Raw genomic sequence first — 27,088 nt, 5'->3', positions numbered from 1 at the left:
ATTATGATCGATTTGTAAAACCCTATTTGAGATTGATCCGCAATTAGGTGCACGAAAACATTTTACACTTGAGGAACGTGCCTCAAAATTCTCGAATGCCAAAGTAAAAGGAATCATGCTTCGTTAATTCTTTCTAAAACGTATAATTGGAAACGTTAATTAGAGTATTTACGAGCGTGAATCATTAACGGAATGGTATAAACTTGTTTTCTTTTCACATATTAAAATGATAATAACCCGTTAGAAGAAGAACAAATTTTTAATTAAACGCCTGAGATAAGCAAAAAATAATGCCAATTTTTAAATCTAAACTAAAAAAAAAATACTTGGGATTTTTAAATCTTGATTAAGTATGAATAATATTTTTTAATTGAGAGTATCTATTGATTAATTAAAGATATTTTTCTTTATGATATATTGTGAGAAAATAATTTTAAAAAATGATAAATCTATTAATGATAAATGAAGTTCCATGATCAAAACGGTAAATCAAACTTAAATTGCTGTATATGGTTCGTGTCGCGACAAGTTACATGCAGTTACATCACCGTCTCGAACAATTTGTTTATTTTTTGTCGAACATGTATCGGAATATTCGAAAAAACTAATCGAATTTTTTAGAATAAGTAAAATTTTGATCGAAAAATAGTTGCAAATACGATCGATTTATGTTTCGTTGAAATAAAATTCACTACATGAGTATATTTAAAAGATATAGTTGCGTTTGGTACCAGTAAAGAATATGGCGGCAAGAGATTATAAGGTTAATATAAAAAAAAATGGACACTTACTTGTGAACCACCCGTTACATTCAAGAACGTTGATGTTCATAGCGTACCGAATGTACGTGAAAACGTGTAATTTTACGAACACACCGCTACTTCTCAAAGAAACTCGGTCTATACACCGTACGCATTAACTCGAAACAACACTTAAACATTAAATCGATTTCTCTTTACCGCGCGCGTCTCACGATTCAACCATACGAATATTTAAACGAGCGCATTCACCACAACGTGTTTTCAGTCCCGGTCGACAGTCAGCTGGTGAAACGAAGTGGTGGAATCGGTCAGGGTTCGTCGAGAACAGAGTGGTCACAGTGTAGCTCGTGCCCCGGCAACATCGGCTTCGCCACTATTCTGTAGTTGCACATGTTCCTTGCTATTAAGGAGGCTTCACACTGATCACATCTCCGTATACGTCACTACGTCACAATCAATATAAAATAACGTTCGATTCAACGTGGTAACCTATAACATACAATTAACAACAAATAAGACATAATGACACGATTAACAAACAATTCGTCTTAATTTATAACGATGATCAACGAAAATCATTATTAAGCGTGTTTACATGAAGAATTGAAATTTACCATTGTTTTTACCGAATCTGCCATAACCAATATTTTCATTTTGTCTAAATGTTTGAATTATTTTCCACGATGTGTAACCCAGATGATTATTGTATACATTTGTATAAATTTTGTGAAATTGAATAACTAAAAATTGTTCTCGAATGATCAAAATACAAGATAAATTCGTGACACGCGGTAATCGTGACAGTTCGGTATGCGTGGACGCGAATTCTTGGCGCGCGACAAACAACGTAATGACCATCGATGTTAACGGCAACGTGCTTCTACTACCAAGAAAACGAAACTAATCGTCGCCACGGCCGACAGGACGTCTGTTCTCTTCTATTTTTACACCGAACACCGAACTCACAACACACACATTTCCTTTACACGTTGCGCGTAAAACTGGCATTCCAGGTCAAGCGTGTTTGTCGAATTTTGATTCGTTAAATTAACACGGGAGGGAGACAATGTCACTATTTCGAATCAAAATTTTTAAATTTGTAAATTTAATTACATTACATAAAAAATTTACTTGAATTTTATAAATATTTTTTTTTATTCTAGAATTTAAATAAATCTATTAATAAAAATATATTTATCTATGATATTTCACATGATTATTTCGATAAACTTTAAACTTTATGGAATATATCAATCGTATTGTATTATTTTAAAACTTTTATTCGCATGTATCGATAAAATAACAAAATTATACTTTTAAAAAGGAAGATTAAAAAAAAAAGAACATCGAGAAAATATTTCCATACAGAAACATGTTTTATCGATACAACGAATCGAAGAAAAAAGCGTTCTAAAGTTACCTCTGACCAGGCAACAGGTCCTTGCCGACCAATCGAACTCGAGAGTTCTTCGCCGTCTTTCGGCTCGATTTTCTAACTGATTTCGAGATCGATTTTGTCGACTTAAAAATGCGAATCCTCGCTGGAACCGAACGTTGGATCAACATGCAAAAAACAGTCTTGTATCTTTCGAGATGTACAAGATTCGTAATTTTTAGCGCGAAACGAACACCATTATATATATAGTCCGAAATCACGCGTTATATTAGGCCCGTAATAATTATTTATTATGTTTCCGGCCTAAGAAGAGTACTTAGTTCGCGTAGTTGAGTGCGGGCGTAATAAGACTGCCTGCTGACGGCGGTAGCGCGGTTTGTGCCCGCAAGCAGCAGCAGCCAGGGAAGCCCCTCTACCATGGCACTCTCCTGCAACTCCTCCAAGCAAGCCAGCCAGCCATCCGTGCCGACTTGCCTACCAGGCCTCAGAGTGGGTCCCGGCACTACAGTTCCATCCTGAATCGAAATGGTTGCTTTGCTTTCCGTGCTTTGCGCGAATCACGCAAGACCCTTCGGGCACGCTTCGGGGGACCGAAAGGGGTCCCCACGTGCTGGATTTAGCCCGCGGCTGCACAGTCGATAAAGAAGTTCAAAATGTCATATCTATCCTTCATAAATAATACGATTAAAAGTCACGATACACGAGATAAATACGAGATAGCAGCATTATATTGTGGCAACTTAAATATAAAATGCTTTCAAATGCTTGTTTTATGATAAAATATTATAATATATATATACTAGTGTGAAGTAAGATTATAATTAAAAATAATATAATCTTATTTTCTTTTTATGAAAATGGTGATCCAAGTTTCTTCAAGTTTTTTAAAATTATTGGTTTCGTAACCAGAGCTCTTTTGATTGAATCTATCAACACACGTTGCTGATTATAAGGAGGAAATGGCATTCCTTCGAGATTATATAAATATACGGCACCCTCTATATTCGCTACTGCAAGTTGATTACCATTCGCCGTAAAATTAATCATAACAAATCTAGCGCTATTAGGTGATATTGTCACTGAGGCAGGTTTGTATATTTTCCGTCTAATATCCCATATGCAGATTTCATTGTTGACGATACTCGCTATAATCGTGGAATGAATTGGAGACCAAACTGCGTATCGAACGCATGCCATCGTCGTAGACAAAGTGATCAATGGGTCTGTTAGCCCTTCTGCCCAAATTCGAATACACCAATCAGCGCCACAGGTTAAAAATATTTTTTCACAAAATGGAGAAAACATCATTGAATAAACTGGTCCATCATGCGCTAGAAAATTATCTATATATTGATATAAATAATTTGTTGAGCATTTATAAATACAACCTTCATCTGAACCAATAAAATAGATATTACTCAAAGTAGGATGCTTTTGTAATACTAATGCGCCAGGACTTCGACTAATAGATACACCGAAAAAGTCACATTGAACAGTTCTCTTAACACCTGGCAATGTTCCTTCTATTCTAAAAACTTTCATAATTGTCATCGAAACAAAATCTTCGACATATCGATAACAGAAAATGCAACCATCTTCATTACATGTATAAATTTGTTCTTCGAAATCATATTGTTCATCACCTGGCCACCATTGAACTTGCCAGTGCGGAGAATTTGAAGAGCTTATACTCTTTTGACTTCGTCGTATAATATTGATGTCTGGTTTACTCACATCGATTACCAGGATTTCGCCATTATAAAAGCCAACAGCGAGTAAATTTGGTCGATCACGACTCCAATCGAGATCTGATACCTGAGTATTGAAAAAATATCGACGTGCTGGATTGCCAGGATTTTTCGCAGACCAAAGAAAAACTAGGCCATTTTTAATTTCTGAATTATCTCGCGCTCCATATCCTACAGCTAAAATGCTTCTGTTAACATAATTCCAACGCAAAGAAGCTACTGGCCTTCCCAAAGTTTCTTCAGAGCTATGAATCCAAAGAAGATCCAGACTATATGTGAACTCTAAATCAAGGCTACATGGATCTTGCTTGATTAAACCGGTAAAACGTTTTTGAGCATCAATGAAAATGTTGTGCGATATTATACTCTCCATTATTCGCACAGCATTCCGAAAATTATCGTGCTGGAATATATATATCTGCTCTTGAAGAAGGGTAGGCATCTCGACTATTTCAGACTTTGGTAATTTAGATCTCAAATTCTACGAAAATAAAATTAGAAATAATTATTTTATGAATTTATAAACATTACTGTAGTTTTTATATGAATAAAACTAAAACTTATATATTAAAAACTTATATATTAAAAATTTTTCAAACCTGCGCTTCTAACATCTTTTGTATAGATTCCTTTCTATGTACTACAAATAAACCATTTTTTTCGAGTATCAATTCAGGTTCAGCATATGTATCATGTATCACCCAATTATTTACGAACATTCCCTCATTTACACGTCTTTTTCTACTAAGATACGTTCCTCGAGATCTCATAAGTATCTGTATAGTTTGAGTTTCAATCTCTACTAATTTCCTATGTGAACCAGGTCCAATTGTTTTATATTCGTAATTCTCATTTTCTTTTTGAACTTTTATACCTTCCGGTGTATGTAAATCAGCTACCCGAGGTTGTAATTCAAAAATAAAAAAGGTCTCTGTTTCTTTCAAACAGAGTTTTACACTTTCAGGTCGAGTCAAAAAAATATTTGGATCGTCACTGAATGAGACAAAAAAATATTTAAATTTCTATTTTTGTCTATTGATTATTTTATTTTTAAATAAAATATTGATATTAACTTTTTGTGAACATATATTATATATGTACAATTTATTTATCAATAAAACTCATGTATACAAAAAATTTTATATATTATATCTTATATATATTAATATCTTTAAATTGTAAATATGTCCTCAAAAAATTAATTATAATAATACTAATTATTTAATTCATTTAACAATTACCTAATTAAAATTTTTTAAATTATTATATTCTTAAAATTACCTAGATAGATAAAATTGAGGAGGAGCTTCTTCTTTTTCATTTATATATTCATCAATTTGAGTAGATAATAAACTTTCAAATAAGATATCATCAGCTACTACAGTGCCAGAAGGAAGCGAGGATGTTCTGATAATTGTAGATGTACTTTTTATACCGGAAATGATAGATAGTTGTCCGATGCTGGCGGTTTGGGACAATCCAATTGCTTCAAATGCAGTTATTTGCTTTTCATCGATTGAACTATAAATTGGATGGGTTAATAACTTTGGAGTAACATCGACGTCATCTTCTATTATGCGATAACTCTGACGATTTTGTAAAATAACTGAGGTTAGGTTTTTGCCGGCAATCTTGCGTGTCTTTCCTGTGCTGCTGAGCTTGAATTTTGATGAAACTGGACTTTCAAATCTGCTACTATGACCCCTCGAGGGAAGATGTAAGGATTCTAATTCATCAGCTTTCATTCTAATAAAAATATTTTTGTCATAAACTTTTAATATATATGTATTATATTTTATTGATACCTATATAAACGAATATTCACAAGAAAATACTAAAGAGATAATTTACATATTTTGATATTATATTATTACGTTAAAATAACGTTTTAACTTATTACATTACTTATTCTTTTTGTTTTTCATCTTAAATATTTTTATATTTTATGCTTAGTTATTATATCACTTCATTATGTTTCAAACGAAAACTGTATTAAACGATACAGTTGACTAAACTCCATGGTGATGTAGAAATCAATTTTAGGCATAGTTTTGTTAATATTTTGGATTATTTATTATAATTATCATAACAAATTATGATATATAGTAATAAAAAATGTATCTGAATATTTGATTGATTTTTATTTCTTTTATCAATAGCATAATTATATGATAATTGATAGTTAAATATCTGATTATTTAATTTATTAATATAAATTTTTTCTATTCTTTTTTATTACTTAATTATAAAAATATATTTATATATATTTATAATTATATAATATAATATTTACAATATTTTTATTGATGTAATAACTAAATAATTAACATGAAATAAAACAAAATTTAATTATAAATACCTATTTAAATTGTATCCACCACGTACTCTATTAAGACATTATGGAACTTGATCGAATTGTATTAAATGCACAGTCGATAAAAAGTAATCGTACAATTGAGTAAGATACGGCGTTAATCAAGTGATGGATTTAAATAAAATTTTAAAATCATAACACAATAATTATAACAGTTAACAAAATTATGTTTGAAAAAAAATAAAACACGAATCGTTTGTGCAAACAATTGTCAGCCATAACATTACAATAGATAAGCGCAGACGCACTAACGACAAATCTCTTACGTGTTATTTCGAACATCCGTTTCGTGAAAAATCATGAAAATCATTTAATGGCACTTGCGCATTTGTGACTACAGTATACGTGATACATCAGATCATTTTGGAAATAGAGTTAAGTTAGCGGAAGAATATAAATAATTGCTGAGAGGGCTCCGCAGTCAAAAGACTAAAGTAAGTGACATGAATTGTGTCAGCAATGGCAGATGCAACTCCATTAGTATTTTGACGAGACCTACGATCTTTACTTGCCAAACACACCTAATGAACTTTGTTCATCGTGTAATTTTCGATTAATATTATCATCAAATATTATTCCGTATGTGACAGTTTGATGTTTTCTGCAAGAAACATTTATTAATCTTATTTGTATTTTATCAACTTTTACAGTTCTATCGCGGACATATGACTTCCGATTTTGTTCATGGATACATAATATGTCAGAAAATGCTAATAGATTCAGAAAATACGATATTAATGATTGTGAATGAAAATTGCACATTTATATGAAACAATATTCATGCTTAATTTTTATTATTATATGACATTTATATTAGATGTTAGTGTCGTTAGAGTATGCTTACAAAGATTGTCAGTGATTTTTAGAATTGTTTTTCTTTCTTTACAATACTGTCGTCAGTATTAACTGATAAAAAAAATATAACTTTGAACGTTACTCTACGTCAATATAAATTAAATCAAATAGTTTTATTTTTATTTTTTAAATTATATAAGAATTTTTAAAATTTTTGAACAATTAATCTGTGAATTTTTATGTTCAAATATTTTTTAAGTTCTTGTTAATATCAATTGCATTTTCTTTAAGAGTTCTCTAATATGAGTACTACAAGGGAACAAGCTGGACCATCTAAACCATGGGATTCCACTGCAGAAGAGAAAGAAAAGGATAATCGAACATTTGAATGCAATATTTGTCTTGATACTGCAAAAAATGCAGTTATTAGCATGTGTGGTCATTTATTTTGGTAAATTTATTATATTAATTATTATTGATATATTTATTATTAATAATGTATAATGTATATATGTATTATATTTCAATAATAAACATACATTTTTATATATTATTCAGTTGGCCTTGTCTGCACCAATGGTTAGAGACACGTCCAACAAGGCAAATGTGTCCTGTCTGTAAAGCTGCAATTAGCAAAGATAAAGTTATTCCATTGTATGGACGTGGAGATACAAGGCATGAAGATCCAAGGTAAATTATATTTTTATTTTTATAAATTAAGTGCATAATTATTTAATAATATATTTTAAATTGTATTGATTCAGAAATAATGTTCCACCACGTCCTGCTGGGCAAAGAACAGAACCCGAAAATAATATTGGATTTTCTAGTTTTGGTTTTGGAGATGGTTCTTATATGTCATTTGGTATCGGGACATTTCCATTTGCATTCTTTACATCTACTTTTAATTTTGGAGAAACACGACCAAGTGCAGGTATTTTTTCTTTATAAATTAATTTTATATATAATGCTATCTAATAAAATTGAATTTAATTATGCATTTTTATACAGCTGCTAGAGGAACACCACAATATGAAGAAGAACAATTCCTTTCAAAAGTATTTCTATGGGTGGCTTTGATATTTGTTTGTTGGCTCTTGATGGCGTAACATTTTGTTAAACCATATTATTTGCTCCGTATCTTGTAACCCTGCACCACTTGCTGAATTGATTCATTACATTTTTATTAATACATCGATCTTTCCTCGTTTGTGTAATCGTTGTTACTCGCTACAGTAACTATATCTGCTTGAATAAACAAACGGATTTTGTTATAAATGTAATAACATTTTTACTTGTATATACACTTTATTTTTAATTTTTTGTTAATTATAATAAAATGATTAGTTTAAATGATTAGTTTAAAATAAAAGAAATAAATTTATTATCTAAATGTAATATCACTTATATTGTTATTAATCATGTAAAAATAATATAGGTTATTTTTTTAATTGTATTTTATACAAACACGTATATTCAAGCAGGTAACTTTTCTGATTTTAGAATTTTTGAGATACTAAACCATTTATTCTTATAATATTTATGTATATAAATATAAATATTATCACTTTTAGACTTATAAGATATATATCGTAAGATATATCTATTATCATTGCATATATGATTAGTTTAAAATAAATCTATTAGATTTATTATATTATTATGGACCTATGGTTTTATTATTATTAATTATTAAAATAAATAGTGTATATAATCTAGTTATTAAGAAAGTTTGATAACAAATGCAAACAAAATGGAATAAAAATGAATATATATATATATATATATATATATATATATATATAATATATTTATTGTATATAAATATATAATGTCATCATTGAAAATATAAGATAATAAATTTATCTTATTAATTTTTCTGCTTGTATTGCGGTTGTTATGGAAATAAAAAAAAAAGAAAGGCAATTACAAATCCGAAAAATGACGATCATAATTAAAAAAAAAATAAGGTTCGTTTTATATCCTAATTCAATGATTGTTACATTGAATGGAAATTAACATTCCATAATATGCTGAAAAGTTAATTAATTGAAAATTAACTTGAAAGTGAAACATTTATAATTGAACATATTCCGTACTAAAAAAAAATATACTATCGGCATTATTCATTACAATATGATTTGTAATTTGTTTAAAGTATTGTAAATTGTTTAAAAAACTTATTTAATATATTAGTATTAGAATAAATTAGAAGCAAAAAAATACAAATAATGTGTTTTTAATAATATTCCTTATTTTTTTGTAATTATAGATTTTATTAAAGACAAGTACATTCATTCAATAATGCAAATAATGTGAATGAAGTAAAAAATATTGTTGTGTTAGAGATAAAATTATTTTATCTATATAGATAAATATATAATATTTATATAATTTTAATTCTAAATTAAATTATTATATATATATAATATAAATAATTGTTATAATATATATTGATTTATACAATGTTTTTTTTTTCAATTTTATTTTTATTAAATGCACTTATAAAAATAAATTAATGTTGTAATAAAAAAAAATAATACTGTGTGAATATATATATAATATATACATAATATGAATATATACATAAGAGATCCTACTACAAAAGTTTATATATATATAAAATTATTGTGAATCAATATATGTATTGAAATTCAATTTAATATTTCTATTAGGTTTAAAAGATTTTAATTTATTTATTTAAGTGCACTAAAATACTTTAAATATATACATTTTCATTCATTAATAATTAATATCTTATTAAAAAATATTTAAACTTAATTAAACTTAATAATTAAAATTTTTATGTAAAGAAACTTGAACATTCTATAATTTTGTCACATTATAGATCTAAAAGTTTATCATTGGATTGCAGCTCCAATAGAGTTATAATATAATATTCTCTTATTTATGTGAACATGAGGTATTAAAAGATAGCAATTTATATATTAAAAGATCCCTATTACTATTTTGCAATTAGATATCAATTATGAACTATGTAATTGAATATATATACATATATGTATATGTATAATATTCCCTTTAATATCTTATATAAATTTTAGCCTTATATTATAATTATTAAATTGTAAATTGAAAATATTTATTAAAGAACATTCAATTTTTAATTAAAGAGAATAGTGCTTATTTCTATTTATAAACAAACAGAAAAGTTTAATTTTTTGTATTGTTTTTTTTTGTTTCATCTTTTATTATCTTTTTTATAAATTTTTTAGAAATTAATAAATTACATTCTTCCTGAAAAAGAAAAACTAATTATCTTATATAATATATATATTACCTATATACCTCTGCTTTATCATTAAAGATAAAAAACAAACTCAGGAAATGCATCTGGAATATCTTTAAATTTAAGATTATTATTAAAATAACTTATAAAATTATATAATTCTTATTCTTTTAAAAAATTGTATTTTTGTTAATTATTATTTAAATTAGAATAAGAAATTAAATAAAATATTTCTATTAAATTATATATATAATGAAGTAATATAAAAAGATCTATATATAATAAAAAAATAATAGATTAACAAATAAAAGTCTAGATAAGATAAAAAAATAAAGGCTTAATCAAATCAAAAATTTCATATAATATTAATACCAATTGTCTATTCTTGAATATTATAAATAAATATTCCTGAATAATTAAAAAGAAAAAACTGATTCTTTAATTAGTTATCATATTTTATATTATGCTATTAATAATTTTTAATTAAGAATACTAAGATACTAATAAATAAGTCTTTAAAGATAAATTATTTAATATTTGCGAACCAGGTTAAACGACTACCAGTACAACTCTAAACGAAGTTTTTAATAGTTTTAGAATTATTCTGATTTGATTTAAATCCATAACATGTTAATATAATTATATTTCTGTTAGTTAAAATAAATATATTTAATTATATACCTCAATTTTTGCAGATAATATTTGTTTTTTAAATTGATATAAGAAATATTAAAAATGATCGCAAGAAAGAAAATGACAGTTACTATAAAAGCCATGTTTACTTCGTTAAAACGGAAATTGATATTTGATAGCATTTTCTATATTGAATATAATAAATCTTTTTTAGAAAATTCTTAATATATCTTATATAAATATCTTTATATCTTTATATAAATAATGTTCATTCAATAAGAAAATATTATATTTAATTATAAATTCTGTTTATTAACATTCATTTTTCAATTTCAAAAATTATTTTATTCATATATTTAATTTTTTTTATAATTTAAATATTTTGTAATATATAAATATAATTATAATTGTAATTCACATATATTTTTATAATTCCATAAAATGTTTTTTATATATACAAATAGTATATATTTAAATTTATAGTAAAAATTGGTAATTAGTTTTTCAACTTAAATGTCATGCGTAGTAAACACATCCTGTGTGTGTGAAAATGGCGCTTTCTTGTGCAAGTAAGTTTTTTCTTTTTCATTTAATTATTTTTTATTTAAAAATACAAAAATTTGTATTAAATTTTTATTGATATCATATTATAATAATAGAAATAAATTAATTTTTTTTGTAATAAAATTTATGATGCATACCGGCAAGAATTGAACATAACCTAGAATTTTTGCATTATATTTCACCTAATTCTTTGAGAGAAATATTTATTTTCAGTTTCTAACGAAGTCCCGGAGCATCCGGTCGTATCTCCAGTATCTGGTTCTATATTTGAAAAGAGATTAATTGAAAAATATTTAGCCGAAAATGGAGTAGATCCTATAACTGGAAAGGAATTAACTGCAGATCAACTTATTGATATTAAAAGTATATTAGTTTTATTTCTTTAGAAAATTTATTTATATTATAAAATATATCTATTAAATTTCACTATTAAATGTTAAATTATCAATAATATTATTATTTTACAGCCACTGCAATAGTTAAACCTAAACCACCAAGTGCTACTTCAATTCCAGCTATATTAAAAATTTTACAAGATGAATGGGATGCTGTTATGTTACATTCATTTACACTTAGACAACAACTTCAAACAGCTAGACAGGAATTATCTCATGCATTATATCAACATGATGCAGCATGTCGTGTAATTGCTAGATTGACAAAAGAAGTAACTGCTGCTAGAGAAGCTTTAGCTACTTTGAAACCTCAAGCAGGAATTGTTCAGGCTACTACCATTCCACAACCTGTAAGAATAAAATTCTATTAATTTTATTTATATATCATAATATATGTTTATAAATTATTATAAACATATATATAGGCACTTGCAGTGGAAGCTGGTGGTACAGCTGCTCAGCCTATGGAGCAAGCTGGAATTACTGAGGATGTAATACAAAAACTTCAGGAAAGAGCCACAGTACTAACACAGGAAAGAAAACGTCGTGGACGTTCAGTTCCTGAAGATTTACTTCCACAAGATAGTATTCGCGCATTTCAAACACTTGCATCGCATCCTGTAACATTTTTTTTTTGTATTTATGTAATAAATATTTGTCTATTTTATTATGTATTATTATTAATTTTATTTATTTATATTTTTAAGGGTCTCCATTCAGCTAGTGTTCCTGGTATACTTGCACTTGATATCCACAGTGCAGATACTAGTAAAATTTTAACAGGTGGTGCTGATAAAAATGCTACAGTATTTAATAAAGATACAGAACAAGTTGTTGCAATATTAAAAGGACATACTAAAAAGGTATAAATTATTTATTTTCAATTGTTCTGAATGTTTTTTGATGTTTAATATTGTTATAATATTTCCAAGGTTACTAGAGTAATTTATCATCCAGAAGAAGATATAGTAATGACTGCATCACCTGATACTACAATACGTATATGGAATGTAGGAACTAGTCAAACAACATTGCTATTGAAAGCTCATGATGCTCCTGTGACTGGACTATCTTTACATCCAACAGGAGATTATTTATTAAGTTCATCTTTAGATCAACATTGGGCATTTTCAGATATACGTACTGGTAGATTATTAACTAAGGTATATTTACAAGAAAAATAATAATTTTCAGAAATAAAATAAATTTTATAATTTTAAAATATATTATATACGTTTGTTATTTTAATATATTATTAGGTTGCTGGACAAGTTAGTCAACCTTTAACCACAGCGCAATTTCATCCTGATGGATTGATCTTTGGCACTGGTACTCAAGACTCTCAAGTGAAGATTTGGGATTTAAAGGAACAATCAAATGTAGCTAATTTTCCAGGTCATTCAGGTCCTATCACGGCAATTAGTTTTTCTGAAAATGGTTATTATTTAGCTACTGCTGCAGAAGATTTTTGTGTAAAACTTTGGGATTTGCGTAAATTGAAAAATTTCAAAACTCTTCAATTAGAGGAATCGTATGAAGTTAAAGATATCTGCTTTGATCAAAGTGGAACATACCTAGCAGTAGCTGGAACAGATGTAAGGTAAGAGCTATATCATATGGAATAGTTAGTTCAATTATATTAGAATTAATTTTTTATTTAATTAATTCTTATTTTTTGATATTTTTATTTTTAGAGTGTATTTGTGTAAGCAATGGCAAGAACTGAAAGTGCTTAATGATCACACGGCAGCCGCAACTGGTGTTCGTTTCGGAAAACATGCGCAATATATAGCATCGACTAGTATGGATAGAACTTTAAAACTTTATGGATTACCTTAAATAATTAGTAATAAAAATATATTAATTTAAGAACAAATTAAATTAGAATTTGTAGTATAAGTTTATTATGAAAGTAATGACAAATGATTTTAAGAAAGATCATTTGATTTATATTTAAGAATTACTATGAATTCTTTAAAAGAATTTTGAATATAAGATACTTCATAACAATAAATTTGAGTGCAGTTATTATATAAATATTTTTTTAAAATTGTTATAAATAATGCACTCGTAATTGATATTATTTTTCTGTTATCTATTTTGATTGAAAAGTTTAATAATATCAATGTATTCAAATTGATTGTTCAAATTTTTGTACATCTATTTATTCGCTTAATTTTGAAAACAAAAGTTCTAATTGAAAGATATTTATAAATTAAATTTTATATTCATATTTGATTTCAACTTAATTTTGATGTGGATTTTAAAATTAATATCTTTACACTAATAATATAATAATAATAATAAATATTAATATTTTATATAATTCTTTAAATTTTGATTGAAGATTATTAATTTATCAAAAATGAGTAAAGAAATATTAAATTACATTAAATATATAATTTAAATTTAATTATATGTATATTATGAATGTATATGATGAATTTCTTTTCAATGTTCATTTAAACAAAGTACAAAATATTAAATAGTAGTATATAGTATTATAAAATTAACATTATTTTTGTAGAAAAAATGTAAAACTTTTTCGTTTGACATGTGTTAACTATTCAGGATATCATTTAAAATAATGAAATACAATTTATTCGAATATATAAAACAAAATGCCTCATAATTTTACAATTTTTGTATACTTAATATACTTTTTAAAAAAATAAGTAAAATTTGCAATAAAATTACATTATAGCAAATCGTAAACTAATAATCGACAAGTAATTTGATAATTTACTTCGATAATTTTCTGGCGCCACTAGTCACGTGTTTTTTAACCTAACCTAATATCCTTTGTCCTCAATATTCATCCTCGAATCAAATTAATAACAATGGCCGTCGTAGTTGGCTGTCATACGGAAATATATCCAGATTATGTGATGGTGAGAAACCTGTGGCGAGTGGCAATTGCTGCCGATCGGTCACAGTGATTATAAAACGAATGAAATCAACGTGACGTGTACTACTGGAAAGGATGATTTTCTAGTGGGTGGTTGAATCGTTATGTCAACTAGAGTGACCGCGGATGACCAGCTGACAATGTTTTGTCATTAGCATAATTTAGTGCTTAGCGGGCGTTCGCGGTAATTCAAGGATGTTTAAAGCTGAAGAGCCGTCTAAAGACAGCTTCCTTCAGCAAATGAAGGCTGCCAGAGAAGAAAGAGCTCATGAAAAAGACAGAGAAGCTGCTGTCATCTTAATTCAGGCTTATATTAGGGGATGGTTGACGCGTAAAAGAATTTTGTAAGTTTTTAAATATTGTTTTTGTTGCAATTATGTTTGCTTGCGATAGTTGTATGATTTCTTAAATAACTTTTTTAAATATAATAAATAAAATAATTATAATTTTTTAATCAATTATCAATATTTATTTACTCATTGGTAATCTTCCATTGGCCGCTTATCTATCGGATATGAATCTACATCATATATAAAAAATTTATATTAATGTATATATTACTTTTTCAATATAATAGTAGATAAAAGAATATGATTTTTCAGAGAAGAATTTGATACAAATTTTCTCAATGATGGTAATACAGAAACAAATATAAAGTTAAAACCTGCTTTAGATGTATATAAAATTGTTTTTAAATTTTTGTATATATATAAAAAAGATTATGTTCAAGAAAGAATAGAAAAGCTGTGTAGGTATGTATACATAAAAAATATTTATAGAAAATATGAAAGAGAAAAAAAAAAGAAAAAATAAGAAATTATAAGTAATTGTTAAAAAATTGACAAAAATAAATATTTCAGATATTTAGTATTGACCCTAGATTCAGAATCACCAGAAATTTCTTATGTAGGACTTGTATTGAACAAAGATCGCTACATATCATGGATATCACAAATGAAAACAATATTACTTTATTGTCTGACTGGTTTAGATAATCTTAAACCAGAAAGAGTATCTGACCATAAATCCATCCATTTAAGATTACATACATTAGTTAGTTTTACATCACCAGGAACATGGGCAATTCAAAAAGTAGAAGGAATGGAAAAACTTAAAGCTGGTATGAATCAGCTTTGTGCTAACATAATGGGCCACCTAGTCAACAATGGGTTTTATCCCATTATGCAAGTGATTATCTTATTAATAGTAGTTTATTTTGTTATTTAGTATATTTATGTATCTGGATTAGTTAATTTTCTCATTATATTTAATTTTATTTTAGGCATTTTTAGTAAAAGGATTGGGTAGAGTCGAGATTGCTTTAAAACCAATTGCACTTTCAGCAGCAGTTACATTGACATTAAGACCATTAATCTCTTCCCAGATGTCAGATAAATTGGTTTCATTATTTTTGATAAATATTTTTAGTGTACCTGCATTGATCTATCATTTAAATAATATATCATCAGTAGTATGTAATCAATAATATATAATATTAAATATTAGTTTACAGCATATAATATTTTCTTTTTTATATATTTTTAGTGTATTTCATCATTTATTACAAACAATTTATTTGCCAGAAGTTTGGAATTGTTAAATTCAGAGCAAAATTTAAGAATAGTTTTTAATGCTTTGGAAGGTAGTTATGCACTGTGTTTGTTAGCTAATTTAATACAATTGGCTAACATTGAAAGAGATGAAGTGTTAAAGGAATTATACTTTCCATCTTTTACGGTATAGATTTATTATATAATTATTACATATTACAAATAATTATATATAAATTATTATATATAATTATATGTAATATTAATATTTAATCATAAAAAATAAACTTCATTTTTTTTTAAATTTTATAGTTTGTTGTAACAAAAATGTTGGAGGCATGTCAGCAATATGTAGTTGCAAAACAAAGTAATTTAACACATTGGCATCCTATTCTTGGTTGGCTTGCACAAAAGGTTGATACATCTTTACAAGAACCTATCCCATATGTGAAATCACAATTAGCCTGTTTGTGGACAGGAAGAATAGTTACACAATTAATTGGTAATTATATATTTCTATACATAAATTTTTATTAAAAATAATAAATTTTAAATAAATAATAAATTTTATAATACAAATTTTTTAGGTCAACCTTTAACTGAACTTATTGAAAAAGAGATACCTCCATCCATAGAGCAACAGAGTACATCTGTTGGTACTAATATTTTTAGAAGGGCGTTTTTGGAAGCACGTACAAATAGAAATAATAATACTAAAAATTATAGAAAATTGGGAAGTGCAGAGACTACTAGAATAGCTTTAATTTGTTCCCTTTATCAAATTGCTTTACATACACTTACACAAATGAAAATGGAAATATTAACTGGTAAGTATTGATAAATACATATATATATATATATATATATATATATTATATATTTATCAAATTATGTTCATCATGCAATAGGTCTATGTTATCAAGATAAAATTTTATACCATATGTATCTATTTTTGGGAACATTGGGTCCTCATTGTGGTTTAAAAGCATTTTTGGATCATTTAGCTGCTAATACAAAATGTACAGCACCTGAATTTCAAATGTTGATATTATTTTCTGATTGTATGACACATTATGTTACGTAAGTAACATATACTTATGTTATTATATATATATATTTATATATTTTGCGATAATAATATTTTATAAAAAATACATTAATGATATTAATGATATATGTATTTTTATTCAGAATTTTAGATGATATGGAAATGTATGAACAACAAGATCCGTTCAAGCTTAGTGATTTTATAACGATATCGTACTTTTTAAACCAGTTTTTATATAAAGCCGTGCTCAATAATTTGTTTGGTGGGTGTCATAATCTTTGCATTATATTTTTTTATATACAATATAGTTGATATTGTTTCTTTTTTTCGATATATAAGCATAAGAATTAAGTGGTTTAGTTATGTACTGAAGTTTTAGATGTTCCAGACGTGAAATCGGTTCCTAATAATCCCCTGTTTACTTCTCTTCACACCCTTTTAATGGCAATCTACCGACGAGATTGTAGACGAACTTTTTGTCCAGAAGGGCACTGGTTGGCAAAGTTAAGTATTTTAAATTAAATTTTTTTCACATCTTGATATCATATTAAAAAAAAAAGTAAATATTTTAAATTATAAATATTTTAAAACAGGAAGTTCGAGTATCTGGTTTTCTGGCAGATTTGGAGAAAGGCAGGCGAGGTGCAGCTCTTCTCCTTTCTAAAATGCCTCATGTTATTCCTCATTCGGAACGCGTTGTACTATTTCGTAAGCATGTTGCTAACGAAAAAGCAGTTTTGGGTTTAACTGAAAGTGCTTGCAATAGTACGCCAACAACTCTTATTGTTGTTCACAGGTAATTGGGTATTTTTTATTTTTTGGTATTAAAAATTGTTATATAAAAAATTTTATATAAAAAATTTTATATTAAAAATCCTATATAAAAATAATATAAATATTTTATAGAACTCGTATAGTGGAAGACGGTTATCGCCAATTAGCGATGTTACCCTCTCAGGCACTTAAAGGTGTCATTAGAGTTCGTTTTGTAAACGAGCAAGGTCTAGCTGAAGCAGGCATTGATCAAGATGGAGTCTTTAAAGAATTTTTAGAGGAGACAATAAAGAAAGTTTTCGATCCATCTTTGAATTTATTTAAAGTCACTAGTGAAAATCGACTTTATCCATCTCCAACATCTTCTATGCAAGATAATCATTTGCAACTTTTTGAATTTGTTGGCCGTATGCTGGGTAAAGCAGTATATGAAGTAAGTAAAATATATAACTACGAAACTAATGCAAAAGTTTTATATTCTATAAACACTATAATTTGTAGGGCATTGTTGTAGACGTACCTTTCGCATCTTTTTTTGTTTCCCAATTTTCTGGGCAAACTGGGGGTGCATTATACAGTTGGTTAGACGAATTGGCTTCATTAGATCGAGATTTATATCGAAGTCTTACTCTTGTGAAGCATTATAAAGGTGATGTTAGACAATTAGAATTAACGTTTTCTCTTGATGAAGACGTTTTAGGTAAATTGGTTACACATGAATTGATTCCTGGGGGACGAGCGGTGCCGGTTACTAACGAAAATAAAATCAATTATATACATTTAATGGCCCATTTCAGAATGCATATGCAAATTAAAGATCAAACAGCAGCTTTTATCAAAGGATTCCGTTCTATAATCAATCCAGAATGGCTGGCGTTGTTTTCTACTCCTGAAGTAAGATAAGTAATTTTTAAAGAATTTAACATTTCTTAGATAAATGTTCTATAAAGCATCTTTATTTTTAGTTACAGAGATTAATTTCGGGTGACAATGTTCCATTAGATTTACGAGATTTAAGAAGACATACGCAATATTATGGTGGTTTCCACGATAGTCATCGTGTAGTATGTTGGTTATGGGATATTCTAGAAAAAGATTTTTCTGAAGAAGAAAGAGGCTTATTCTTAAAGGTACATCATTTAATATGAAAATTGTGAATAATGTAAATTTTGTTTTCCGTTCTTATATTTTTTTTTTCGCATTACAGTTCGTAACAAGCTGCTCGAAGTCACCATTATTGGGCTTTGCACACTTAGAACCACCATTTTCAATTCGTTGTGTTGAAGTTGGTGACGACGAGGATACGGGTGATACAATTGGTATGAAACTATAGACACCATATGTATTTTGTATACTTTCTATTTATTGTATTAATTCTTTATAAATCAGGTAGCGTAATAAGGGGATTTTTTACGATTCGTAAGAAAGATCCGCAGAATCGTTTACCTACGTCGTCTACATGTTTTAATCTCCTTAAATTACCAAATTATCAAAAGAAAAGTACCTTACGAGAGAAGCTACGTTATGCTGTTACTAGTAATACGGGTTTTGAACTTTCGTAATTTACAACTGATTTAAGGTAATTCCGATGTATATCGCTCAAAATAACTAACGAAAATTTATACAAAGTGATTGAGTGATGCCTGACTATTACGATCCAAATTGTCTGGCGAGATGTTTTTAATTTTATCATAAATTTTAAATTGAATAAGACCACAATTCACATGTGTACTATCTATAAAAAACACTAAGAAAAAAATTGTTGAAATTAAATTAAATAAATTCGTATAATTTCATAATATATATAAAATGATAAAATATACATTTTCGTTATCATTTTGTTATTCTATTTTTATATTAATATTTCTTGATATTTCTCTTTATCAATCAAAGAGCTGACACAGAATTAATCTGTAATTATAATAAATCAATTATTTTTTTGTATTTCCTAAAGTTTTTATAAGATTAATCTTATGTGGATGTATAAATTATATTATGTATTATATTTGTCTTATTTATAATACAATAATTTTTTATGTTGGATTCACTTTGTTTTTTATAGCATTTATATAAGTCTTCTAAATTCATTTTGAAAGATTTCTCGCCAAATAGTAGATTATTATGGTGTAAACACACTGTACCTCATGAGCTTAATATTGCTAATATTGTGCGCTTGTTAGTTTATGGAACTATAAATTACTGTCTATTAAATCAATAAAATACATGAAACGAATAGTAAATCCGAGCCCATTGGTGCCCGGTGAATAATAATAATAATAATAAAAAAATAAAATAAAATAAAAAGGAAAAAAAAAGAAAAAGAGAAGAAAAAAGAGATAAAAAAGAAGAAAAAGGGATCCGTAAATTTCTAAAATTTTCAAATTATTTGAAAGTCAAAGCTCTATTTTGTGGAGAGCTATTTTCTCAAGATTTTGTACAAATTTTTGACATGATATATAAAGAGATTCATATGATCTGTTTGGAAATATATATATGTATGTATATATTATATCCACGGGCGCTTATGGGTTAAAAATCCATAGTTGTTTAAGAGTTTAAGATCGGTTTGTTCAAATTGAATGAACTTATGATGTTTGTTCTTCTATTTGAACGTTTCGAATTAAATTTGTAACTACAATTGCAATTCACCAATCTTTGATAAATTCAAACAAATTTAAAAAAAAAAGGGAGCACTAGTTATTCGCAATATAGCGAGTAATACGATATTACAGCGAAATTTATTTTTCTCGTGATTTATGCGTAATTTCAAATAACAAATGACTCGTAATATTATCGATAAAAATTCAATCAGACCAAAGATAGAAGCCTATTTAATATGAAAAAAATAATTCGAGATATAATCTTTTCATATTTTCTTATATGATCGTATGTAAGTTTATCAGGCCTGTATTCACTAAATGTAAAGGAATAAAGGATTAATAGACATTTTTTTAGAAAGATAGAACAATATGTTTATGAATAACTGTGTATTAATTAGTTTATTAAAGTGCACAATATAAATTGTAGTAAAGAAATTATTTTGATTAGAATAGTATAGAAAGATATAATATACAATAACTTTGGCCTTTGTTATTTTTTATTAGGATCAATAACTAGTTTCCCATTTTCTTAAAATATTAATTGTGAATACATGCCTTGTGCAAACACATGTACAATTGAACAAAGTAACAGATAATGCTCTCCTTTATAAGTATATTTATCATTGAAACCATATATATACGTATATATATATATATATATATATATATATATATATATATATATATATATATATATACATATATATATATACATATATGATAAATGTGAATATTTATACAAATATGGATATATGGAGTAAAATGTCAAATAAAATTGTTACGATTGTAGGATGAGAGCGATAATTTCTTTTTCAGTACCTGTTCATAATAATAGATCACTTTTCTATTTTAAAAGAAACTCAAAAAAAAATAATATAAAATAATATAATGTAATCGAATTTTTCTTACAATCGTATCAATAACAGAAAGTGCGCTTTGTACATGGCTTGTTTGAGTTAGATACTCGTGTACTTCTGTAACATTTTTTATAAAAGTGTGTACATGTTGCAATGCACTTGAAAGAAAAACGATGGATTTGTTAATTTAATACATTCGATAATGATTGACAAAAATCATGTAAATATATATACTGAATTATACGATGTTTCTTAATTTTAATACCTTATTTAATATCTTAATAAATGGTGATATAAAATTAAATTAAAAAAAACTTCGTTACAATTTAAAAAAATCTGGAATTAAACTAGTTATTTTTTAATTATTAATATTTATTACTATATTTGGGGGATAATTTAAAATCATTAAGTATTTCACGTAATAAACGTTTTTTTTTTATTATCGTGAACTAATGTAATAAAATAAATGAATATAAAAGGAATAAGTTAATTAAATTAAGAGATAATAATATGAATAATAAAATAAAAATTATATATTTTTGTATCATTTTGCAGTTATATTTGCAAAGAGGACGCAAAGATTGCTGAAATGGCTGCGCATTGAGCGAATGCGCAAGTCACGTGACCTCCTTTGTGAGCAGCTGGCGCTGTCGACAGTGTAGCTTACCTCCCCTTCGGTTAGTGGCCAGCAAGCCTTGGCTGCGAGAAGACGTGTGTTTAGTTCGTACCGCGACGATCTCTTTATCGCGGCTACGCGAGAGACTCCTTTTTCTCTTTCTCTCCCTCTCTCGCTTGTGTGTGCGCGCGCGCGTGTTTCGTGTTGTGTGTGCGTGCTTGATCTGTACGAGAAGTGGCAGTGTTTCTGGCTCGGACGTAGGGACCCGGACAGTGAGGAATCATTCGTCATTTGCAAACTGCCGAATAAATTCGGCTTCATAGCCGGATTCGCTGTGGTCATCGAGAACTTGACTGAATCTTTCAGTGTTCTCTCATTTCTTTCTCTGTTTCGCGCTACTGTGTTTCTTACGGACAAGCACCGCCCCCTTTCCACCTCCGTCCCTCTGATCGTAACGTTATGAGGCCAGCTGAGCGTAACTGACGGAGAAGAGGGAGAACGGCTTGCGTGCGTGTGTCAAACATAACCTAACATTGTACCGTGATGTAGTAAGAGTAAACCGAAAAAACGTGGCACGTTTAATTTCAACACTCCTGCGTTTGTGACATTCACGCATTCGAGTGTTCTTCTCGTCTAGAAATCATATTCAGTATCAAAGAATTCGAGGAAATCTCGAAAGTATTTGCATTCTTCAGAATAGAAACGGCCGACACGTAACGCCCTGTTTACCACCAACTTTGCTAAAGAAACATACACGAAGATATCGATTTTATTCCTTCTGAAGGTTACTCATCGCATGTTATCGTTTTTGCTGTAGTCGCGATAAAAGGACGCGACCAGCCGCTGCGTTGAGCGTGGTGTCACGAGTTCCCCTTCACCCCTCGTGTCCATCAAGCTTGAGCCCTTCCTGTCGTTCTTCAAGAGCGCGCGACGTTCGAAACTAAAGTACGCCATTTAAAGGAGAACGCAACTGATCGTTTTTTTCCACGAATCGTTGATTTTTCTATCGTGATCAACGTTTAATTTGCTAATTGATAAGAAAAATTGCGCGATGGAATCGAGAGCAATATCAAAATTTATTGACTTCTAAGAAAACACCTTTCTTTTGATAGTATAGTGTATCCATTTGTCAACCAATCGTTCCAATAACAGTGATTTTGTAAAGATTTAATCCGATTTAATCTAACAAAAACGTCATTTCAATTCAAACGAATGCTCTCATCGATATCGCAGTGAAACGAGAAAAAGAGGAAAAACAACTTCGACGAGTTGTGTCAGTGTCACGTGTGTGTCTTGCCAAGACAATAACGAGATTTAGAAAAAGAAGTGTTTCTTTAGAAAGGTGAAAGAGTGAGCGGGAAAAGTAGAAACGGGCGAAAGGATCGACGAACAGAGGCGTGTCCCTGGTTCCCTGAAGCAGCAGGGGCCTTGGCGGTGGCGGTGGCGGTGAATCGGGAAAGGGTTGAGGAGGGTGGCCCGTAGGGAGAGAGGAGAGTTTTGATGGCAGTAGTTGGGCCCAGCCGACACTCGCGAGTGTCCATGAGCGTGTCTATGTCGCTAATGCAGGGGGGTGGGGCGGGGGCGACAGGCGGTGGCGGGACAACGGGGGCCCACCCGGGACAAGCGGTCCTCGCGGCAGCGGCCCAGGCACCCCCCACCTACTACCACCCTACCGCTCCTGCGCCCCCGCCACCGCCGCCAGCTCAGGATCTCGTTCAGCCCGACAGACCCATCGGATATGGTGCCTTCGGCGTCGTCTGGTGAGTTAATTATACAACTTTTTTTTTTAATGTTATGCTTCCTTTATTTATCTCTAACATTTTTTGCGTCCTAATGTCCGGGCAAATCGTAAGAAATTGTTACCCCAAAAAAAACCATACCATTTAACGTATTATATACATGGTAATCTCGTTACCATATCTTTTCAAATTTTTATTTCAAATACAAAATTAATCATTTATATATAACGGAATATTTGAACAATCGAAATATGAATTTCGTATTTTATCTTCCGTCCACGTGCTTAACATTAAAAAAAGAATTAATTCAAATTGAAAATTTGTCTGCGAATTTTATCGTACCAATTGGCGCACACCATGTTGGAGCAATGTGTAATTAAACTTAAAGTTTGGAACGAGCGTTTTGGTACGCTTCTGTGCTCGACAAATTTTCTAAACATTTTAATCTCGAGAAATGAATGTTCGACTAATTAGCGCCACTTTCCACGTTCGCGTCGAAGAGCTCTCTGGAAACACCAGAAAGTAAATGCACTTTCTTTCTTAGCGTGCATATAAATCGTTGCCTTCCGGTCCTGAATAATTTGTGAATTCGATAAACAGAAGTGTAAATCTCTTTTCTTTATTCTCCTCCCTTTTCGCCTATCCACAATTTTGCAATTTTCTTTTTCATCGTATATCTAAATTTTATGCGTCGGCAATTTCTTGCAAACGTGATGCGAATGGAATGATGTATCGTCACCGAACTCATTCGTTTGATTTATCTTCTTTTAAACGACACGTGGCGTTCCATTAAATTTTATTTCCGAACACAACTATCTGTAGCTTCTTCACGTTTCCGTGAGTCGTACTCGTCACTGGCCATGTTATCGATAATCCCCGCCTTTCGATATTCGACAAATTGCCTTGGAATTCGATTTCGGGAAATTTTACAGCGCTGCACGTGTAGAATTATGAATACATCGTTTCAGCTCATTAATTCCTGACTGGTTATCGATACTAGGAAAAATTCAATTCGTACCGATTGGAATTATAGGCATTTCAAATTTTTATTTGCTCGCATGTTTTATATTTCAGATGAGGTGAATTTAAATTTAAATATGTGAATTCGTTACGATGAATCATAGAATTTTTGTGATAAATTTTTTTTTTTTTTTTGAAGAACAATGAAAAATGGGTTTGTTGATGTTTGATAAATGTATTGGACAGGGTGTTAATTTATCTTACGATACGGGGCGCCACTTCGACTTATTTTCTTTTAATCAACACGCGGTCAGCATTGGTTTGAGTAAGCGCGTGTTTCGGCGCGGTTAATTCTTCGGCAAATAATGGCAGCACTGGAGTTTCTGTTTACGCGCGAAGAGTTTGCTTTCCGCTGTCAAGGGTATCCGTTGGTAACACAGTACCCTGAACGTTTTAATAAACGCGCAATTATCCTCGCGTCCCGATTTTTCTTATAGATCTTTCTATAGATCAGGAAGAAACTATTCGCCTCGAATATATGTTGAAATTATTGTCGTTAGTAAGTGGATTTTTTAAACGAGTTTAGATTCAACTACTATTTGCTTCCAGTATGTGCACTTGTTCGCCTTGAATCGTAAATGGTTCTATTTCTAAATAAGCAAACTTGGATTCGACGAATGTTTGTGAGAAAAAATTTTTTCGCATCGATGTTAATGTCTAAGGGGGGGAGAGGAGGGAAGATTTGTTATAATTTTTATTTACAAAGAGAGAGAAGTTGATTTCATCACCAAGGATACGTGACAACAATTGGAAAAATAATATATATATATATAACGCGAGCGTTATTCATTTTGTGTCATCGCGTTCTTCGTTTGTCAGGGAAAGGGGGAAAAATACGTTTGAAATACACGACGGTCGGTAACAACGCGTCGGATGGAGCTTGATTTCTTTGTTTACCGATAAGAGGCGTGCAAACAGGAAGTGCGCCGGTTATTCGAGGGTTCGCGTGTCTCGCGTGTAAATGCTACACGGTTTGGCGTAAATCACCGATTTTCAATAGCGAGCACAATAACAGCGGGCTTGATAAAATAGAGGAATTGTGAGAAATTACGGGTTCACCGGGGACATGCGATAAATTACTCACGCTACGCTAAACAAAATAAAGTTAACCGGGGTCGTAAGATAAAATCCAGGATTACCTGGGTTAAAATATCGTGGACAAGTCGGACGTGTCGTCATTTACATACGGGGATACAAAGTGACGCAGAGGTTCGCCTGAAATCGTTTCTGGCCTTTCGTGAGTTCAGGTATTGTCCCGAAAATTCCCTAAACCCGGAGTATGTTCATTTAAAAAGCGCTCGGTCAGGAAATATTTTCCGTGCTGCCTTTTGTCGAGCAGAAAAATGAACAAGAGGGATTAGATATAGTAGAAACTTCCTTTGTTTTCTCTTTCACGAGTTTACATGACTGGTGATGAAACGCGGAGTTTCCTGGGGGAAAAAGGAAGGGTCGTTCGAACGTAGAACGTGAAAAGGAATAAAATGTAATTTAAAAACTAGAGGTAATAATTTTGACATGATCCACGGTCAGTATAATTACCGTTAGTTCGGTTAAGCCGGATATTCCATGGATTTCGTTACTGTATTTGGTTTATTGTCATTTTGTGAATACTTTCTCGGTGTTGTAAAATCCTCGGCATTTTCAGTTTTATAGTCGATATTTACAAGCTCACGAATTGGTATAGCGTATTCTTAATATCCGTTACCGGTTCAATGAAATAATAAGTTCCATTTAAATAAACGTTGTAAATACTTCTTCTACGTTGAAGATGAATTTTCATGTTAACTTTGATAACCTCGAAAGTTTACTTGCTTAAAAGAGGTTAAATTTCTTGTTATTTCCATATTATATTTATTGTCGTCTTTCATTATTTCTAATATGCTTGGAAATAAATCGAGTGTCTTTTTTTTTTTTTTTTTTAATAAATCCAACTGCCGCCAATAATACTTTATTTATCTCCCTCTTTATTTAAACTTTAAATTTAACTCACCGATAGATGAGAAAAACGATGTATCGGATCCGTTAATATCGATTTGTTTCGTCGATAACCGAGCGATCAA

General features: G+C 29.3%; 6 protein-coding genes across 15 annotated transcripts in view; 4 read left to right on the top strand and 2 right to left on the bottom strand.

Moving 5' to 3' along the window:
* Window positions 1-2,494, bottom strand: part of LOC107997302 (uncharacterized) — a 66,262-nt gene extending 63,768 nt beyond the window's left edge. Inside the window, exons 1-2 of one of the 3 annotated variants that reach the window (XM_028666466.2) lie at window positions 2,182-2,494; window positions 792-1,250 (exon numbers count right to left, since the gene is read on the bottom strand). In XM_028666466.2, the coding sequence (XP_028522267.1) occupies window positions 792-831 (40 nt within the window). In that variant the 5' untranslated portion in view covers window positions 832-1,250; window positions 2,182-2,494. Of the gene's footprint in view, window positions 1-791; window positions 1,251-1,375; window positions 1,958-2,181 lie in introns of those variants that run through there. The other 2 variants (XM_017055791.3, XM_028666467.2) reach the window with 2 other exon arrangements.
* Window positions 2,025-6,404, bottom strand: LOC107997256 (dynein axonemal intermediate chain 4). The gene is made up of 4 exons (XM_062072465.1): window positions 6,265-6,404; window positions 5,187-5,651; window positions 4,505-4,898; window positions 2,025-4,386 (listed from the first exon to the last, which is right to left on the bottom strand). Exons 2-4 carry the CDS (start codon window positions 5,648-5,650, stop codon window positions 3,007-3,009), a joined length of 2,238 nt encoding a protein of 745 aa, XP_061928449.1. The 5' UTR covers window position 5,651; window positions 6,265-6,404; the 3' UTR covers window positions 2,025-3,006.
* Window positions 6,405-6,556: 152 nt separating this feature from the next.
* LOC107997358 (E3 ubiquitin-protein ligase RNF185) lies at window positions 6,557-8,738 on the top strand. Of its 3 annotated transcripts, none has more exons than XM_017055901.3 (5): window positions 6,557-6,713; window positions 7,368-7,525; window positions 7,633-7,764; window positions 7,839-8,008; window positions 8,086-8,738. In XM_017055901.3, the coding sequence occupies exons 2-5, from the start codon at window positions 7,377-7,379 to the stop codon at window positions 8,181-8,183; spliced, it is 549 nt and encodes a 182-aa protein (XP_016911390.1). In that variant the 5' UTR covers window positions 6,557-6,713; window positions 7,368-7,376; the 3' UTR covers window positions 8,184-8,738. The 3 variants fall into 3 exon arrangements, with proteins under 3 accessions (XP_016911390.1, XP_016911389.1, XP_061928451.1); XM_017055900.2 differs by having other exon boundaries at window positions 6,702-6,858; window positions 7,366-7,525; XM_062072467.1 differs by lacking the exon at window positions 6,557-6,713 and adding an exon at window positions 7,053-7,098 and having other exon boundaries at window positions 7,366-7,525.
* Window positions 8,739-8,835: 97 nt separating this feature from the next.
* LOC107997260 (pre-mRNA-processing factor 19) lies at window positions 8,836-14,538 on the top strand. The gene is made up of 8 exons (XM_017055712.3): window positions 8,836-11,526; window positions 11,735-11,884; window positions 11,989-12,266; window positions 12,342-12,536; window positions 12,624-12,779; window positions 12,849-13,079; window positions 13,176-13,516; window positions 13,611-14,538. The coding sequence occupies exons 1-8, from the start codon at window positions 11,508-11,510 to the stop codon at window positions 13,753-13,755; spliced, it is 1,515 nt and encodes a 504-aa protein (XP_016911201.1). The 5' UTR covers window positions 8,836-11,507; the 3' UTR covers window positions 13,756-14,538.
* A 403-nt stretch (window positions 14,539-14,941) lies between these two features.
* Window positions 14,942-21,896, top strand: LOC107997346 (ubiquitin-protein ligase E3B). Of its 6 annotated transcripts, none has more exons than XM_017055888.3 (16): window positions 14,942-15,168; window positions 15,427-15,576; window positions 15,685-16,012; window positions 16,107-16,295; window positions 16,370-16,561; window positions 16,687-16,876; window positions 16,962-17,201; window positions 17,283-17,454; window positions 17,566-17,684; window positions 17,811-17,926; window positions 18,016-18,218; window positions 18,329-18,629; window positions 18,698-19,090; window positions 19,162-19,326; window positions 19,404-19,515; window positions 19,586-21,896. In XM_017055888.3, the coding sequence occupies exons 1-16, from the start codon at window positions 15,020-15,022 to the stop codon at window positions 19,756-19,758; spliced, it is 3,192 nt and encodes a 1,063-aa protein (XP_016911377.2). In that variant the 5' UTR covers window positions 14,942-15,019; the 3' UTR covers window positions 19,759-21,896. The 6 variants fall into 6 exon arrangements, with proteins under 6 accessions (XP_016911377.2, XP_061928432.1, XP_016911376.2 ...); XM_062072448.1 differs by having other exon boundaries at window positions 17,811-17,930; window positions 18,020-18,218; XM_017055887.3 differs by having other exon boundaries at window positions 17,802-17,926.
* Window positions 21,897-22,310: 414 nt separating this feature from the next.
* The window catches only part of LOC107997257 (serine/threonine-protein kinase NLK2), a 180,519-nt gene continuing 175,741 nt past the window's right edge, over window positions 22,311-27,088 (top strand). The window contains 1 exon segment of the mRNA XM_062072421.1: window positions 22,311-24,029. Coding sequence (XP_061928405.1) covers window positions 23,770-24,029 — 260 coding nt within the window. The 5' untranslated portion in view covers window positions 22,311-23,769.

Source organism: Apis cerana, linkage group LG3, assembly GCF_029169275.1.
Source record: "Apis cerana isolate GH-2021 linkage group LG3, AcerK_1.0, whole genome shotgun sequence".
NCBI classification, from domain to species: Eukaryota; Metazoa; Arthropoda; class Insecta; order Hymenoptera; family Apidae; genus Apis; species Apis cerana.
The sequence above is the reverse complement of the archived record's forward strand: the minus strand, read 5'-3'. Positions and strand labels throughout refer to the sequence as shown.

Bases quoted from the DNA above. Each gene is read 5' to 3' on its own strand.
- LOC107997256 (XM_062072465.1), bottom strand. From the start codon at position 5,650: ATGAAAGCTGATGAATTAGAATCCTTACATCTTCCCTCGAGGGGTCAT. The intron at 4,899-5,186 runs GTAATTTTAAGA...TGTCTCATTCAG, and splicing joins CCTCAATTTTATCTATCTAG to TGACGATCCAAATATTTTTT. The intron at 4,387-4,504 runs GTTTGAAAAATT...TTATTTTCGTAG, and splicing joins AAAAGATGTTAGAAGCGCAG to AATTTGAGATCTAAATTACC.
- LOC107997358 (XM_017055901.3), top strand. From the start codon at position 7,377: ATGAGTACTACAAGGGAACAAGCTGGACCATCTAAACCATGGGATTCC. The intron at 7,526-7,632 runs GTAAATTTATTA...TATATTATTCAG, and splicing joins ATGTGTGGTCATTTATTTTG to TTGGCCTTGTCTGCACCAAT. The intron at 7,765-7,838 runs GTAAATTATATT...GTATTGATTCAG, and splicing joins ACAAGGCATGAAGATCCAAG to AAATAATGTTCCACCACGTC.
- LOC107997260 (XM_017055712.3), top strand. The intron at 11,885-11,988 runs GTATATTAGTTT...ATTATTTTACAG, and splicing joins TCAACTTATTGATATTAAAA to CCACTGCAATAGTTAAACCT. The intron at 13,080-13,175 runs GTATATTTACAA...ATATATTATTAG, and splicing joins CTGGTAGATTATTAACTAAG to GTTGCTGGACAAGTTAGTCA.
- LOC107997346 (XM_017055886.3), top strand. From the start codon at position 15,020: ATGTTTAAAGCTGAAGAGCCGTCTAAAGACAGCTTCCTTCAGCAAATG. The intron at 15,577-15,684 runs GTATGTATACAT...TAAATATTTCAG, and splicing joins AGAATAGAAAAGCTGTGTAG to ATATTTAGTATTGACCCTAG. The intron at 19,091-19,161 runs GTAAGATAAGTA...CTTTATTTTTAG, and splicing joins CGTTGTTTTCTACTCCTGAA to TTACAGAGATTAATTTCGGG.